The 17,011-nt window shown below is 40.7% G+C and overlaps 1 protein-coding gene across 2 annotated transcripts in view; it reads right to left on the bottom strand.

The window, feature by feature from the left end:
* Positions 1-7,554: 7,554 nt before the first annotated feature.
* GPR139 (G protein-coupled receptor 139) overlaps positions 7,555-17,011 on the bottom strand; it is a 42,006-nt gene continuing 32,549 nt past the window's right edge. Inside the window, exon 3 of one of the 2 annotated variants that reach the window (XM_021672293.2) lies at positions 7,555-8,737. In XM_021672293.2, coding sequence (XP_021527968.1) covers positions 7,803-8,585 — 783 coding nt within the window. In that variant the 5' untranslated portion in view covers positions 8,586-8,737 and the 3' untranslated portion in view covers positions 7,555-7,802. The remainder of the gene's footprint in view (positions 8,738-17,011) is intronic. The other variant, XM_012464480.3, reaches the window with a different exon arrangement.

Below are 17,011 nucleotides of genomic sequence, written 5' to 3' on the forward strand. Positions count from 1 at the left end.
AACTGAACTTGAATACCAGCTCATAAATTACTCATCGTGACCTTGAGTATGTTTAATTTAATCCCCATGAGATTCAGTTTTCTCATCTGGATAATGGAGGTAACAACACTGTCCTTCAAGAATTGTGAAGATTAAGTGAGATAAGAAGATCATATCAGTTCCTTACTTCAAACTTTTTAATGGCTTCCAACCAAATTCCTCACCAGGGACTGCAAAGCTCTACAAGTGATATGGTTGGGCTCTGTGTCTCCACCCAGATCTCATCTTGTGGCTCCCATAATTCCCATGTGTTGTGTGAAGGACCCAGTGGGAGGTGACTGAATTACGGGGGCAGATCTTTCCCTTGCTGTTCTCGTGATAGTGAATGGGTCTCACGAGATCCAGTGGTTTTAAAAATAGGAGTTGCCTTGCACAAGCTCTCTTTTCACCTGCCGCCACCCATGTAAGATATGTCTTGCTCCTCCTTCCCTTCCACCATGATCGTGAGGCTTCCCCAGCCATGTGGAACTGTGCGTTCTCCATTAAACTTCTTTCCTTTGTAAATTGCCCAGTCTTGGGTATGTCTTTATCAGCAGCATGAAAACAGACTAACACAGCATGATTCAGCTCCTCCCTATCCCTTCCTTCCTTGTTCCATACCACTCTAACCCTGGATCACTAGGTTTCAGCAATATTAATCTTCTATTTGATCCATTAGCATCCAAGGTTATTCCCATTTCAAGGCTTTTGTACTCTCTGACCCCTTTGCCTAACATGCTCCTTTTATGACTGTCTCATTTTAATTTGGATTCCAGTTCTGTTGTCACTTTCTCAAATAGAACTTCCTTGACTCATTTATCTAGTGTTATTTCTGCCTGACCTTAGTCACTTATAATTATTTATTTCTGGCACTTCTCACTACTTGAAATTATCTTATTTGCTTTCTTATGTATTGTCTTTCTCATTACAATGTAAGCGCCAAAATGTCAGGGGTCTTATCTATCTTGTTCATTAATGAATCACTATGCCTAGAATAGATCTTGACACATAGAGTATTTCAATAAATATTAGTCAAATAAATAAATACTAGAGAAGTGCCTGGGACCCAGTGGCTGTTAAATGAGTGCCTACTCCCTTGACTCTTTTCATCTCCACCCCTAAACATGTTCAAGTTGACAGCCCGTTCACTGGAGATGCTAAGGAATAATAGAAGAAATTTCTGGCTGGGCATGGTGGCTCATGCCTGTAACCCCAGCACTTTGAGAGGCCGAGATGGGTGGATCATTTGAGGTCAGGAGTTTGAGATCAGCCTGGTCTATATGGTGAAACCCTGTCTCTACTTTAAAAAGTCAGGTGGGTGTGGTGGCACATGTCAGCTACTCGGGAGGCTGAGGTAGAAGAATTTCTTGAACCTGGGAGGCGGAGGTTGCAGTGAGCTGTGAAAAGAGATCACGCCGCTGTTCTCCAGCCTGGGTAACAGTGTAAGACTGTCTCAGAAAAAAAGAAGAATATAAGTAGTGTCTAACCATGAAGATTTCTAACCATGGATGTTTAAAGCAAGCTTGCAGAGGTCTATAATCTATTCTGTATTTCTTGGAAATGTACAGAAAGATCATTGGAAAGAGGGTCTACTAACATCTAGGTTGTGTAACTTTGGACAAGTGCTCTCTCAGGACTTAGCTTTCTTTTTTGATCTTTGAGTGAAATAGTCTCTAAGATCATCTATGGCTCTCTAATGATTCAGTGGCAGTAAAAGAAGAATCTAACCTTTGTGGTTATTCTGCGGTTGCTTCCTGTCTCACTTTACTCTTGATCTATTCTTCATTGCCTTGTGCCCTGGGGTCTTCCCACTGTGGACTGTACCACCTGCTCTCTTTTTCTGGCTGGCTTCTGTTTGAACTTGGTCAGTGGGCAGCATCAGAATGATATCAGAGGTAAGAAAGAGAGAGGCATTCCTTTTGCTCTGGCGTCCTGACTGTGGTGTGGCCCTTTCTTGCTGGAAGGCCCCTCCTCCAAGACGCTAGACCTCACTGAGGTTCACTAGGTTCTAGACCTCACTGAGGTCCACTAACATCCTTTCTTCTCATTCATTAGGAGAGTTAAAGCTTCTTGTTATTTCTAGTTCCAAGGTACCTCAGCAGCAAATGAAAGCTTCCTCGCAGGAAGCTTCACCTCTCACAAGTTCCTCTAATCTTGCTCAAGCCATTGTTAGCAGTTTTTTTGGTTAAAGTCTTTTTATGAAACCATCTCACTGAGATTTTGTTCCCTGTAAGACTCTGATAGACAACCCATTTTGAAATACATCCAGAAAAGCAGATTCTAAGAACTCCCACCAAAAACCATTTGTGGTGTTAATAGACATTCCTATAATGATTTCTTCTTTGGGTTTAATCTGGAACTCTCACACTGCAATTGAAGTCTCACATCCTCTTGTTCCATCTCCAGTGGAGAGAAAGGTCATGTTACTGCCATTCTCTCAGTAACAAAGCTCCAAAGACATAGCAACTCCTCATGCAGAGTGGATGAGAAGACATCTCTCTTCCCTGTGGCCCTATTTACTCATTTTAAATCAGAACATTTCCCCCACCCTGCTTTCCCCCCTCCCTTTTTTTTTTGGCATGACAGTAACATATTCTACCAATAAACCCAGGAAATTCACAGTATCTATTTATCCCAGTAGACACGAGCCTCTTATCCCCCTTGTTGTGTCTGGCAAGTACTTGGGATTAATTGCACACTCTCCAAAGAGGCCGGACTATCAAATTTAGCTGAGTGCACTAATAAAAGGATTATTATCTAACAGTTCAGCTTCCTTCAACTCTCCTTTATCCTGCCTCCTTGAATTGGTGAACAAAACTAATGAGGCTGCTGTGGCCACGCTTAACAGTTTCTGTTTGCCCCCCTTTCAGCAAATTCTTTGCTTTTCTGTACTTCCCCCTCAACTCTTAAGTCACTTTTATTCTCCACATTGATGCAAAGATGGATTGTGACAATAGTTTGTGGGTGGCTGTCAGAATTGATGGTGGTTTGTGTGGGAAAATGCATAGCAAATTTGAGAGCTATGGTTAGGATTCCACATAGAGTCAATTAAAAAAAGTTCTACTCACAAGGAAAGGTCAAGCTGAGAGTTTTAATTATGAAGCTGTTATAATATATATCATGCTTGGATGATCTGGATTTGAAGAGTTTCAAAACTATGCAATACACCCAACTCTAAAATGGGCATAGAAACAATGTGATGTTTTGTGGGGATGACTTAGAATTTTGCAAAGAAGATAAGGAGGTGAAGTGAAAGGGATAGAATGTTGAGTAACCTAGGTTCCATTCAGGCCCAAATCATTCACCTCATTGATCTCTTTGGGCCTGACTTCCTCACCTTTAAAATGATGTACAATTGGAAGTATTTTTAAAGCTCTGCTACTAATAATCACTTTATAAGGTACCTACTGGAATTATAATTAGCTCCATTTTATGGAGAGAAAATTGAGACTCAGAGAGAGATTGAGAACATTGCTGAAGGTCACACAGCCAGAAAGATATGGCTTGCAATAACTGATGCCAAATTTTGGGTTCCTGTAAGAGTTTCCACATACTTTGAAGACAACAGAAAAATTTAAATTGCATACCATTTTCTAGATGAGGAGAGTCCTTCAGAAATCTCCAAGGACTTGCTTAAGGCCATACATTTAGTAAATGGTGGAGCTGGGACATGGACTCATAACTGTCTGACACCAAAGCCCAAGCTCTTATACATGGTGCTGGATTTCCAGTTATGATTATTAATGCATCCATCACCATCTCAAAGATGTAAAGAGGGTGTGATCAGAAGAGAATTCAGATTTATACCCAGTAAACTACCTAATTTAGGATTATAGGGAGCAGAGTTCAGTGGTCTTAAATTCTGAGCTATATCTGCTAACCAGGAGACAGGTAGAACTCTGGTTTTATTCTAGCACCCGGCATGATGTATAAGAAAGATGTCCACTTAAATGTTAAAGGTTTTAACCAGCATTCTACAATTTGAAGGATGTCATGCTTAGTGAAATGAACCAGGCACAGAAAGACAAATACTATATAATTTCACTTATATGTGGAATCCAAAAGGGTTAAACTCATAGAAGTAGAGAGTAAAATGATAGTTACCAGAGACTGGAAGTAGGTGAGAAGCAGGGAATGGGAAGATATTTGTCAAAGGGCACACAGTCTGTTAGATGGAATAAATAAATTTTGAGATCTACTGCATAGCAGGGTGACTGGAGTCAATAACAATGTGTATTTCAAAATAACTAAGATAATACATTTCCAATTTCTCACCACAAAAAAATGATAAGTGAAGGATAGATGTGTTAACTTAGCTTGATTTAATTATTCCACATTGTATACATATATCAAAACATCACATTGTATCCCATAAATGTATACAATTATGATTTATCAATTAAAAATAATAGTAATAAAAACAGCATACTGCAATTGCTTGAACATAGATGCAAATACCAAACACTAAGTGTGCACCATATTAGAATTTATTATGATACAAACAAGTCCAAACACAATATATAATCTAATTAAGAAAATATGAACATTTGTTTTTTTTTTCCTATGGTAACCTTCTATTCCATTCTTTGAACTGGAATAGCCAACATTAGAGTCTTTTATTCACTTCGGGTAGGCTCCCCATGTTGAATCAGGAGGTACCAACTGTGCAAAGTGATCTTTTCCAATAGCAGGGTGTTTGCAACACACAAGTTCATGCCCCCTCCGGTCTGTCTTTTATGGTTTGTCTGTCACTCCCCTCATTTCCTTCCCCATAAGACATTTTAGCCTTCAAGTTGTTCAATAAAATGACACAGCATGATGGTGTGTATCATCATTGCAATGTCCAACCAAGGACACAAATCATACAGCAAGAGAGAAGCTAGTTAACTGTCTTTGAAAGAGGTACCACAAAAACCTAAAATAAGGCAATTGCTTCAGTGCCACCACCAGCAGCTGCTTACATGACAGGCTTCAAAATTCAAGGCTTTATTTTCAAAACTGGCCTGAAACAAAAGGCTTACAAGTTTTTAAAGTTTTAGAGTTCAAAAAAACCCTTTTTATGATGTCCATTATTATTACTATAAATAATAATAAATTAAAAGTCCTTAGATAATCTGAAATAAATTTTAAGAGATGTGTATCAACCTAACCCAATGGGCATTCCTTTGCATTTTAATCAGAAGACAGCAATTTACTAGAGTGCCTTCGAGAAATGGACCTCTTTTAAATATTATTTAGCAAAATATAAAATATATTCAGAAGAAAAGAGATCACAATATTACATGGTAGAGCCTCTATCATCAAGATAAGTCATAAATTAAAGTGTCTGAGGAAAATGTTCCCAATGCACACCCAGTTTTTAAACATCAATAATTTTTATATACAATTAAAAACGTGGAGCAGAGAGCATGGAGTCACATACATCTTTTCCGTCTTATATATATTCTCAAAAAGGAATTGCTTAACCTTTGTAGATATTGCACTTTGACTCATTCATGTATAGCTCAAACTAGCATTTTTCAGAGCTATGTGTTTAAAAAATAAATAAATAAATAAATAAATGTGTATATATATTCAGTATAGGTAGGCTTTGGTCAATGTCCATTCATAAGGAGGTGTGGTGGAATTGCATCATACACAGATTTAATGAACACATGTTCAATTATACGTGCTTGGCAAAAAAGCGACAGAGAGAAATGCAATTTAAGGGATGTGAGGGAATCTGCTTACCATTCCACTCAATAAGCATACGCCCTGGGGAAGATGGGAGATAGAGATCTGTCCCTCAGTGAGACAACTTCCATGAACTCCTTTCAGTGGAAGCATCTTGATGCACCAGGGTGGTCCTAATGTTCTCAGATACATTAGAATCACACAATATGGTCCCTAAATGAGAGCCAATTCTGCCTTGTCATCAAACAGAGAAACAGCAACCTGTTCCAATGCTAGAGAAAAACTTAGCTGTGTTAGGTTTTGAAAGCAATGGAATATAATCTCCAACATGGCTCTTTACAGAGGATCTTTTGCAAAGGTAATTTTGGCTCTTTAATATTTTATCTTTTGCATTGACTTTAGAATCTAATCCTTGGCTCTGACGAGATTCTATTGCAATACTTTAAAAGGGATAAGAATTAGGATCATCAGGACTAATAGGACCTAAGATTATATTGAGTTAGTATTGAGAACACTGGCCGAAGTTTAGGGTTTGTGTTGCCCTGGGGCCTTTTCTTACCCCATTCATTTATTGCAAATTCCCTTAAAAAAGATAGACATGCCTTCCAATCTAGGGACAAAATGCAGTAAAAATCCAGCCTGAGGAACTAAATATTCCAGGTGGACCATCTGCTTTTTATTTGGCCACCAAAAATATCATGCAATTTCAAATCATTTTGGCAGATTCCTTCCAAAACAGGGATGAATTCTAATACTGGGAATTTGAGACAGAAGTAAAAAAAAAGCGAAATAAGAGGAACATAGAAGATAATCGTGTGTGTGTGTGTGTGTGTTGCACACGTAAGTAGCAATTTCCAGGGAAGCCCCCCTAGGAATGTTTTTGCCTTGGCCAGGCAAGGGTAGAATAAATAAACAGTTATATTTTATCATTTTGCAAAGGATCTGGGTTAAATAGCTTTACCAAGAACTGGCACCACCCTTTTGAGCCATGTGCGTCAAAGGGCAGACGAGGCGTCAGCATGGGCACCTTTTGTGTCTGCATTTGTGGCGAAATGGCAACGCCAGCTGGGCTCTGAGGCAGAGCTGAGAACACCTCCTCTCATACCCGCAGAGCTGCAGTTCCTGACCCTTGAATATTAAATTCAGTTCAGAAGTCACTTCAAATAAAACAATTTGGTGAAGGCCTCAGCAAGCAAGGTGGCAGGGTTGGCAACACGACACATAAAAAGGCTTCTCTAGGAAGCTTGAGTGATACCATAACAAGAAGCAATTCTGAGTAACAAGATCATATGCAGCTGACACAGGGACGGGTTGAAACAATGGCAAGTGTGGGCTTATTTTTTTTGTTTTTCTGGGCTCAAGAATTCCTCCTTTTCCCCTGCGCACCAGGCAGGGTCTTTGTTTTGGAGGAGATAGAGAAAATCTATACATAATGATAAATAGAAAACTGCCTCTTAGACCCCCAGGTTTGAGGTCATAGCTATGTGGGTTTGGAGATTTTCTGAAGAAGCTCTGGCCAGAGTTTGGATGGGATCCAATACTCTTCTATTCCCACAGTGTCATTCTGAAGCTAGGAGTGCCAGGCCCACTTCAAGACCACAACCCTCTCTAGGACAAAGGGCACCTTGAAAAAAATCCTGAAACAGTTAGTATTGTTAGCTCCTGGGAACAGCACAGGGAAGTGATGAATGACCTCAGCTCTCGGAAGAAGAGTGCAGGCTCAGCTACGTGCTACTGGAGCTTGGTAAGTCACATAAATGAATGGCTCCCAGTGACTGTGGATGGTACCGGAGCAAAATCACAGACTATTTCTCTACTTTGTGTCCTAACTGGTCACAGGATGATGACACAACCTCCAATGACATCTTCAAACAGGTAGGAGCTTTTGCTTTCAATGTGACTGTGGAAATAAATGCAGAAGTGAAAACAAGCTTCATGCTCTCCTTTCTCCTCTTCCATCTCTTCTCATCTACCAGTCTGAGAATTGCTCAGTCTGCAGGAGACAGGAAATCAGATTAGCACTCTTAAGGAGAGCTGCTCAGCCATAGGATGGGACACCCTCCCATCTGGAAATGGATTAGACAGAGGCAGTAGGTGCCACACCTATGGGATCATGGGGATATTTTTATAGGTTTTCCATTTTTGTCATACTGGTATACCAGCATCTTGATACAGTGTGAGTTTGCCGGCGAGATCCAGGGGCTACTTGTTATGGAAAAGTTATGATTGGTGTAGAACTGTACAGGTTGTTTCTGGCACTTGAAGAAGGCCTTGAGCGTGGCAGCCGCCATGGTGCGGAACCGCTTGCTGATGAAGCAGTAGAGGAAGAAGTTGATGGCTGTGTTCAGAAGGGCTAGCATGTTGGCAATGTCGGACATGATGTGCACCAGCCAGCGGTTCTGGATGGGCGCCCCATAGAGGTGGTAAAGAATCATGATGATGCGGGGGGCCCAAAGTGTGGCAAAGATGGAGGTAATGGTGAACAAGATGGCGGTGGTCTTCCCTGTGGAGTAGCCACGGAGACGAAAATTGCTCTTCCTCCTGAGCTTGTACACAATGATTGAGTTCAAGATGAAGAAGATGGAGCAGGGCACCAGGTAGACGGTGAAGCAGTGGATCCAGATGAGGACGTGATGCACAGAGGTGCTGATGTAGTCTTCAGTCCAGATGTTGGGCCACCAGTAGTAGGGGATGCTGGTCAGGAAGCAGGTGATATAAACACTTACGATGACTTTCCGGGTGCGGGCTGGGTATGAGACTGTGTGGTACTTGAGTGGGTGGCAGACTGCGATATACCTGTCAATGGTTAATGGAACAGTAATCCATATGGAGGTGTGGATGGATGAGAATTCCAGCACTTCTATGATCTTGTCGGGGATCTGAGGCATCTGCATGTTCAGGATGAAATCTTCCAGCAGGAAGTCCACAAACACTATGAAAAAGAGGACCAAGATGTCGGCAGCAGCGAGTGCCAAGAGATAGTTGTAGGAGGACTTCTGCCTTCTTGCCACCAGCTGGGAGAGGATGATCACTGTCAAGATGTTTGCTGTGGAGAGAAGAAAAACTGGTTTACCTCTGAAGCAAAGATGACTTCGTTGGCTCTAATGGGGGCCCTAGGCATATGTTTATTGTGTGCTCCCATGGAAGTCAAAATGATTGAATCAATGCTTTTGAGGGACAACCCTGGCATTATAAATAGCACCTCATACGAACATGTGAATACTATTTTAAAGTTATGCTTGCATTCTAACACAACCATGAGAGGTGGTGCCGCCATGCTCTTCGTCTTAGAAATGAAACCTGGGCTCTGAGAGCCTCACACAGCCGTGAGAGGTGGCGCCGCCATGCTCCTCGTCTTAGAAATGAAACTGAGGCTCTGAGAACTTAAGCAACTTGCTTAGAGCTACACAGTTAATAATTCATGGTGACAGGAACCACACCTTGATCCCCTGATCCCAAATCTTATGCTCTTTCTTTTGTTCAGTTGTATGAAGAATATAGGGCTGAGGTGGCATTTCCTGCTATACGTGTTGAGGAAAGAGACGAGACTACATAACCTCTTAAGAACCTCTTCAGAGCTTGGATTTTAGGATCTTTCCTTTTTAAGTAGATTTAAAATTGAAGGTGCAGAGAAGATCATGACCTTCAGATTAATTTAAAAATAAATTACATTTATTTTTGGAATAGGTAGTCTACATACATGGTACATAATTAAAAATAATAGCGGGGAAAAGTACATTTTCCTTTGATTCTTGTTCTCCAGTCATCAAAGTTCCCCTCCCGCAGGGAAATCACAGTTAATAAAAAAAAATCTATGCTTATATTTGTCTATGTAATGTGCATGTATTAGGTTGATGCACCAACCTAATACATGGTTTTTGTATAAACAGCAGCAATGTATTATTTTTCATGGGGTCAGGTTTGTTTTGAAAATATATCTATATAATTTCTGATCAAATGGGAAAAAAAGTCTTCCTGAATTAAGCATATTTAGAAAGTCATTAGAGACTCACTCAAAAATGATATTCCAATAGATAATATCTAGAATTCATTCTACACATTTATTTTCATTCATTCTCACATTCAACCCTGAAATTTGAACACTGATAATGCTATTTTGCAAGCCAAATTCTCAGAAAGCTTATATTCCTTGTCTGAGGTCCAATGGCAGAGCTAGAATCCAGATCTCTCTTTCAGTCTCTCTCTGTCTCTCTCAGTATCTCTTTCTCCCTTTCTTGGTAGCCATTTAAAATATTATACAATAGTTCTCATGTAAAAGTGTCTTATAATAAACACACCTTCAAAATGTGGTGTACTCATCACTCAGATTTAACAAATTTTAACATTTTGCCATATTTGCTTCAACTCTCTTTAGGAAGTGACATTGTAGATTCAGTCAAAGTCTCCTCTGAAGAAGCTCTGTTCCCATTCTTTTCCATCTTCTTTCTTTAGAGGCAACCACCATGCTGCCAGCGGTGTGCAGTGTCCAGTGACATGTCTCCATACTCTTTCTTCCTTTTTCAGAGACAGAGTCTTGCTATGTTGCCCAGGCTGAAGTGCAGTGGCTATTTACAGGTGCAATCATGGTGCTTTACAGCTTTGAACTCCAGGGCTCAAGCGATCCTCAAATCTTAGCCTCCTAAGTAGCTGGGACTACAGATGCACATCACTGTGCCCAGCCTTTTGCTTTCTTTTATAATGAACCTGCCAATCTATACACTGCTTTTGTCATTCAACATTATATTTTTTGAGACCCATTTTTGTTGCTACATGAAGATCTAGTTCACTCATTTGAATGACTACATAGCATTCTGCTGTAGGAACTTACTGATTTATTTATTTATTTATAATTTATTATATTAAATATGTCCATTCATTTAAATTGGTTCCAGGATTTTGCTGTTATGAACCACTGTAGTTAATATCTTGACATGAGTCTCCATGAGAAGTACTTACATATAAAAGTTTCTCTAGGCTAATGTACACATGAAAGTGTATTATGTTTTAGAGTATGTGCATCTTTCATTTTAACAGATACTGCTGAATTGCTTTGTAAAATGGTTTTATTGATTTAGATTCCCAACAACAGAATATGAGAATTCCAATTGCTCCATATTTTCTCAGTATTACCAGTTTTTTTTTTTTTTTTAAGTCTTTGCTGTCCTTATTTTTGCCCAAAGCACTTTGAAATAGCATTTTGAAGTGGTGGAGAGTTAAGATACTGAATATGTTAATTAGCCAGGATTTAAACCCAGGACCAACATCCATGCTCAAAACCAATCTGCAATGTTGGTACTTATTCCCAGTGGGATGTGTGTACCATGCAGGTATGCTATACTGCACAGAATGTAGAGAAAAATCGTGAGTATGTCCTACTTAAGTCACAACTTAAGCAAAGAGACCCACTAAAGCAAAGGTCTTTATATTTGTAAAGCTGATATTTCGAAACTGTATTCATGCATTCAACACAGTTTATCTACCTATTCTGAGCTGTGCCCTGGGAGGGGATGATGAACAAAATAGACATGGTCTGTTTAGCCTGCATGGAGCTTAGATTCTGTTAGGCAAGAAAAAGATCAGCTGAACAACCACAGAAAAAAATGCATTAACTGCAAGATGTAGTGAATGCTATGAAGGAATGTTTTGGAGTAGGAATCAGAAAAATCTTTATTGAGATTTGGAGAACCAGGAAGAAGTTAAAAGGCAGAACAGTTGGAAGGAGAAAGTGTTTCAAGCAAAGGAAACAGCATGTGCAAAGGTTCTGAGGGGGAAAAGTCTGAAGAGTTGGGTTTATTAAAACAAAGAATACTTAAATTGAGTTCTGCTTGCTTTGTAAGCATTCTTGCATTTTATAGCTCTCTTTTATTAAACAGCCTTGCTGTGTTCTGTTGAAAAACATTTCAAAATGTTTTATTCATCCAGAAATTTTTCCAAAAAGTATTTAGCATCTACTTTCTGTGGGCAAATGCCTGTGCATAGGCCTAAGGTGGATATATTAGGGTACTCTGGTGGATATACAAGTCTCTATTCAGAGAGTGGAGAGACATCATATAAATGGCTAAGCATTAAAGAGATACATAAGAATACAGTATACAAGAGCTGCTGGTGAATAGATACAGAAAGAAGGACAAAAGCTTTGGAGAAGGGTCCTGATTAAAGGCTTGGCTTCCAATCTCTGCCCTCTGATCTAATCCTATATAGCCAGACCTTCATGGAACTCAAGCTATAAAGAGGTTGAGGTCTAAAGTTCTATCGAATCAAGGGTATGGGAGTCCAGTTGCTAAGAGTGTGGAATCTGGGGCTGGGCTGCCTGGGTGTTATTACTACCTTGACTTTGGACAAATTTATTCAATATTTCGGTGCCTCAGTTCCCTTCTTTATAAAATGGGGTGTATTCATCTGTTCTTACACTGCCAATAAAGACATTCTTGAGACTGGGCAATTTACAAAGGAAAGAGGTTTAATTGACTCACCGTTCCACCTGGCTGGGGAGGCCTCACAATCATGGTAAAAGGCGAATGAGGAGCAAAGTCACATCTCACATGGTGGAAGGCAAGAGCTTGTGCAGGGGAACTCCCCTTTATAAAACCATCAAATCTCATGAGACTTATTCACTATCATGAGAACAGCATGGGAAAGACATAGCCCCATGATTCAACTACTTCCCACTGGGTTCCTCCCATGACACATGGGATTATGGGAGCTACAATTCAAGATGAGATTTGGGTGGGGACACAGTCAAACCACATCATGGGGTTAATAAGACTATCCACCTAATAGGCTTGTTCTAAGGATTAAGTGAGATAATTTAAACAAATGGTTAAAACAGTGTCTAGCATGTGGGAAGTGCTTAATGGATGGTAGCTATTGACTGAGAGTCCATTCATGCAGCAAATATTAACTGGGCATTGACTATGCCAGGCATCGTATGAGGCATTAGAGATACAGGGATTAACAAAGTGGACAGATTCCCTTTTGCCATGGAGTTGGTAGTATAACGAGGGAGAGAGGCAATAAATAAACACACACACAAATGCACAAGAGAATGTCAGATGTGATACTAGGAAGAATAACACCAAGGGATGGGACAAATTGATGGGGGAGTAACTCTGAGATTAAAAGTGACATTTTGGTTCAATCAAGGATGAAGAGAAGATTGGCCAGGTGCTATGACTCACTACTGTAATCCCAGCACTTTGGGAGGCTGAGGCAGGTGAATCACCCAAGGTGAGGAGTTCCAGATCAGCCTGGCCAACATGGAAAAACCCCGTTTCTACTCAAAATACAAAAATTAGCTGGACGTGATGGTGGTCGCCTATAATGGCAGCTACTTGGGAGGCTGAGGCAGGAGAATCACTTGAACCCGGGAGATGGAGGTTGCAGTGAGCTGAGATCACACCACTCCACTCCAGCCTAGGCTACAGAGTGAGACTCTGTCTCAGAAAAAACAAAAAAGAAAGAAAAGAAAAAGAAAGAAGGGATCTAGGGATCCATCATGCAAAAATCTGTGGGAAAATGTTTCTAGGCAGTGGGAATGGCAAGTGCAACAGCCTTGTAGTGGGAATCAGCTTGTTATGTTCATGGGACAGAGAGACATGAGATTGATTTCCCATTTTAAAGATGAGGAAACCGAGGCTTGCATTTTTAGATGATTTGCTCAAAGTCACAAACAGAACAAGTAAGGGAGCCAGAGAATAATGAAAATGGTGATTTCAGCTGTGTCTGACTTTCTGGTTTATTAGATTCTGCTTTATTTTCAAAGAAAAGGGTTCTCTACATAAAGAATGTGATTCCTGTTCCTTAGGTTGCCCCCGATGTAGAAAAGTGCCATAATTTATTGCAACCTCCTGTTTCTTTTGGACTGAGTTTCGCTCTTGTTGCTGCCCAGGCTGGAGTGCAGTGATGCGATCTTGGTTCACCGCAACATCCGCCTCTCAAGTTCAAGTGATTCTCCTGCCTCAGCCTCCCGACTAGCTGGAATTACAGGCACCTGCCACCATGCCTAGCTAATTTTTGTATTTTTAGTAGAGACGGGGTTTCACCATGTTGGCCAGGCTGGTCTCGAACTTCTGACCTCAGGTGATCCACCAGCTTTAGCCTTTCAAAGTGCTGGAATTAAGGCGTGAGCCACCGTGTTCAGCCGCAACCTCTTTTTTCCCCCATCCATTAAACAATGTCCACTTTCCCTCCCACGTCCCTGCTTCCCAAGGAGGTAGGATGTATAAATGGCGGGGTGTCCCCAGAAAAAGTGCTCTATCTATATATCTATTCTATAGAGAGTGACTCTCCCACTTTTTCTTCCTCCCTAGCTGAACCCTGTTTGAAGTGTGGTGCTAAAAATTCTACATATCGAAACTCTTTAAAAGTATTCCAGCCCCATCTAATTAATGCTTTAAGTCAGGCAAGTCGTCAACTCCAAGTGAAATTGCTAGGTATTCATATTTGACATTTCCTGAAGTTCCTAGTGATTGCCTGTCTTGAGAAAGTAACCCGCAGACAGTGAGTTTCCCATTTCTTTTGAACAGGTAGATTTTCCCCCAAGGCAACATCAAGAACATGTAGGAGATCCTTGGGGTGGGAGAAAGAAGTGTGAGCTGAGGAGACCCGGAGGGGAATGGTGCAGTGCCTGCGTATTGATTTTCTGAAAAAGAAATGAAAAGGTAGAGCCTTCAACTCTTAAAAGCTTGACATTTGCTATAACTCTCCATATTAAAAAGTTCTTTCATTTCCACAGTGGCACATTTTCCCCAAAGAGAAAGAGTGGTGTTGACAGCATCTGTGTGTATTTGTAAGAGGTGAGTAAACGAAGAAACCCAAGTCCTCACTGCCCGAAATTCCGTTTCTCAAACTGAGCCAAGCATTCCATTGTTGAGGAAACCTAACCAATCCCATCCAAACAAGCCCTGCTGAACTTCACGACCAAAATGTCAGTGCTTCTAAAAAGCAAATCCTTTCTGTCAATGGTGTCGCTGGACAGGTTTAAGCTCCTGGATAATAAAAAGCCCATGTTTTGTGACTGCAAAGCTTCTTGGTTATATTCTTGGGGGAATTCATTTCCTGTATTTTGCAGGTTACTGTGCTCAAACCTGAGAGGATTTGGGGATTGGCTGAGAGAACAACACAGGTTTTGTTGTCAGACCACACCACTGAATCGTCTGCTGGCCCAGAGAGAAAGGGTCAAGGTCTTCTAGAGGTATTTTCTGTGTCTGTGATGACTAAGGGGTCTCTGCAGGTTCCTTGGAAGAAGCAGCTGGACTGGGAGTTCTGAGTTTATATCTTTTAGTTCTGCTACATTGACTTTTTCTTGTCTTTAAAAACTATTTCTTCAAGTTCAAAAGTAATACACCTGTCAAAAATTGAACATTATATCAGTCTTATAATAATAATAAAAAGAATTTATCTACTTATATTGTGTATCCACTGCTCAGAGCACTTTTAAGCATCTTACACACAACACCTCACTTAATCTTCACAACTACCCTGTGTAGTAATGATTTGAAAGCCCTGAGGTTCAGAGAGGTTAAGTAACTTGTTTGAGATCACACAGCTAGGTGGTGAGCCAGGACATTAAACCAAGCTGTTAAATGTATAAACTCAGTAGAGTTTATACATTTAATGACTACATTAAAAATTAGAAAGGGAAAGTCTGTCAAAACCCCGTCTTCCAGAGAGAATGTGGCAGCTAGCCTTACAGGTGGACCCTCGTGTACCATGCCTCCTGGTACACATGCCTTTATGTAGTCTCCATGCTTTGAGTTGGAGCTGGTCCTGTAATTTACTTTTGACCAATACATTATGGCAGCATTGATACTGCATGACTTCTGAGGCTAGGTCATAAGTGAGTCTTTTGAACACATGCTCTTCGGATGCTCCTTCTTGGAACCCAGTTGCCTTCCTGTGAGAGGTGCATGCCACTTAGACCATGTGTAGGGCCTCTAGTTGAAAACCTCAGTGAAGCTCATAGCCAACATCCAGCGTCCACTGTCAGCCATGGGAATGAGCCATCATGGATGTACAGCTCAATAAAGCTCCCAAGTGACTATAGTCCCACTGCTCACTGGCTGCAAAGGCATGAGAGACCAGAAGCAAGAACTGCCCAGCAGAGCCCAGTCAGCCCAGGAACCATGACAAATAATCATAAATTGTTGCTTCTAGCCTGTAAGTTTTGGGGTTTGCTATACTGCAATAGATAACCAGACAGATGTTGGTTGGCCATTTGGTGTTTATATCTCCAGGATGCTTATAGGCCCACAATAATGGTACAATTAGTAATAATGATTATCACCACAAAATGAGATTATACAATAATGTTGTACAACTTGACTTTTTTTCACTTAGAAATAAATAATAGATTTTTCCATATAGCAATGATATTCATGAAATATTTACCTATTGCTGGACATTATTTATCATGACTATTTTTGTGACTATTAGCATTAAGTTCACGAACGATTTTTATGCCTTTCTTTTGGATAAACTCCCAAAAGTAGAGATGCTGGTTTTAAGGGTAACACACTTTTCTTCCCTCTTTCCCACCTCTCTTCCACTTCTCTCGTATTCTCGCTCCCTCTCCCTCCCTCCTAAAGGCAGCTAAGAGAATTTGTAAGATGGAGAAGAGCTCAAGTTGGAGGCTACAAATACACGTCAAGAAGAACTTTTTGATTGCAATGGCAGTTATGTGAAGAAGGGCTGGTCACAGCTGAGCACAGTTGCTCAGTCCACAAGGGTCTTAAGAGTAGGAATGAGAATTGCTTATTCGAGCTCATTAGATTCCTGGAATTACCGTTTACAAATCCTATTTCTCTGCATCCTAAATTGTGTTATCTTGAACTTAGGAAAAAGGAAGCCACTCACTCCTTTCAGTCACCATCTCCTGTTACTTAAAAGCATCTCTCTCTTTGCTTGAGCCAGGGAGGCGGAGGTCACAGTGAGCCGAGATCGTGTCACTGCGCTCCAGCCTGGGCAACAGAGTGAGACTCCGACTCAGAAAAGAAAAGAAAAAAGTATCTCTCTGAAAAAGTTGCCATCTTTTGCATCAGGAGAGTCAGCCCTCATGTCATGCCAACCCCTAGCATTGTGGACAATTGCAGTGGTGTTATTTTACCTGCTTCTGGGAGGTGGTCCAAGGATGAAATTTTAGGAAGATCAATTTCTAAGCCTTCTAGGTAAGAAGTCAGCAATGCCCTTGTTTAGATCAGCTGAGGGGTAGAGAGTGAATTGTGTGATGGGGCGCTGTCTCTGGTGGCTATCATCTCTCTCACTGTTACCTGCCCCACTCTGGTCCCTGGGATGGAAGAAAGGTAAATAAAAAGATGATGCT

Source organism: Aotus nancymaae, unplaced genomic scaffold, assembly GCF_030222135.1.
Source record: "Aotus nancymaae isolate 86718 unplaced genomic scaffold, 86718_ANA_hifiasm-v0.15.2.pri h1tg000049l, whole genome shotgun sequence".
Taxonomy (NCBI): Eukaryota; Metazoa; Chordata; class Mammalia; order Primates; family Aotidae; genus Aotus; species Aotus nancymaae.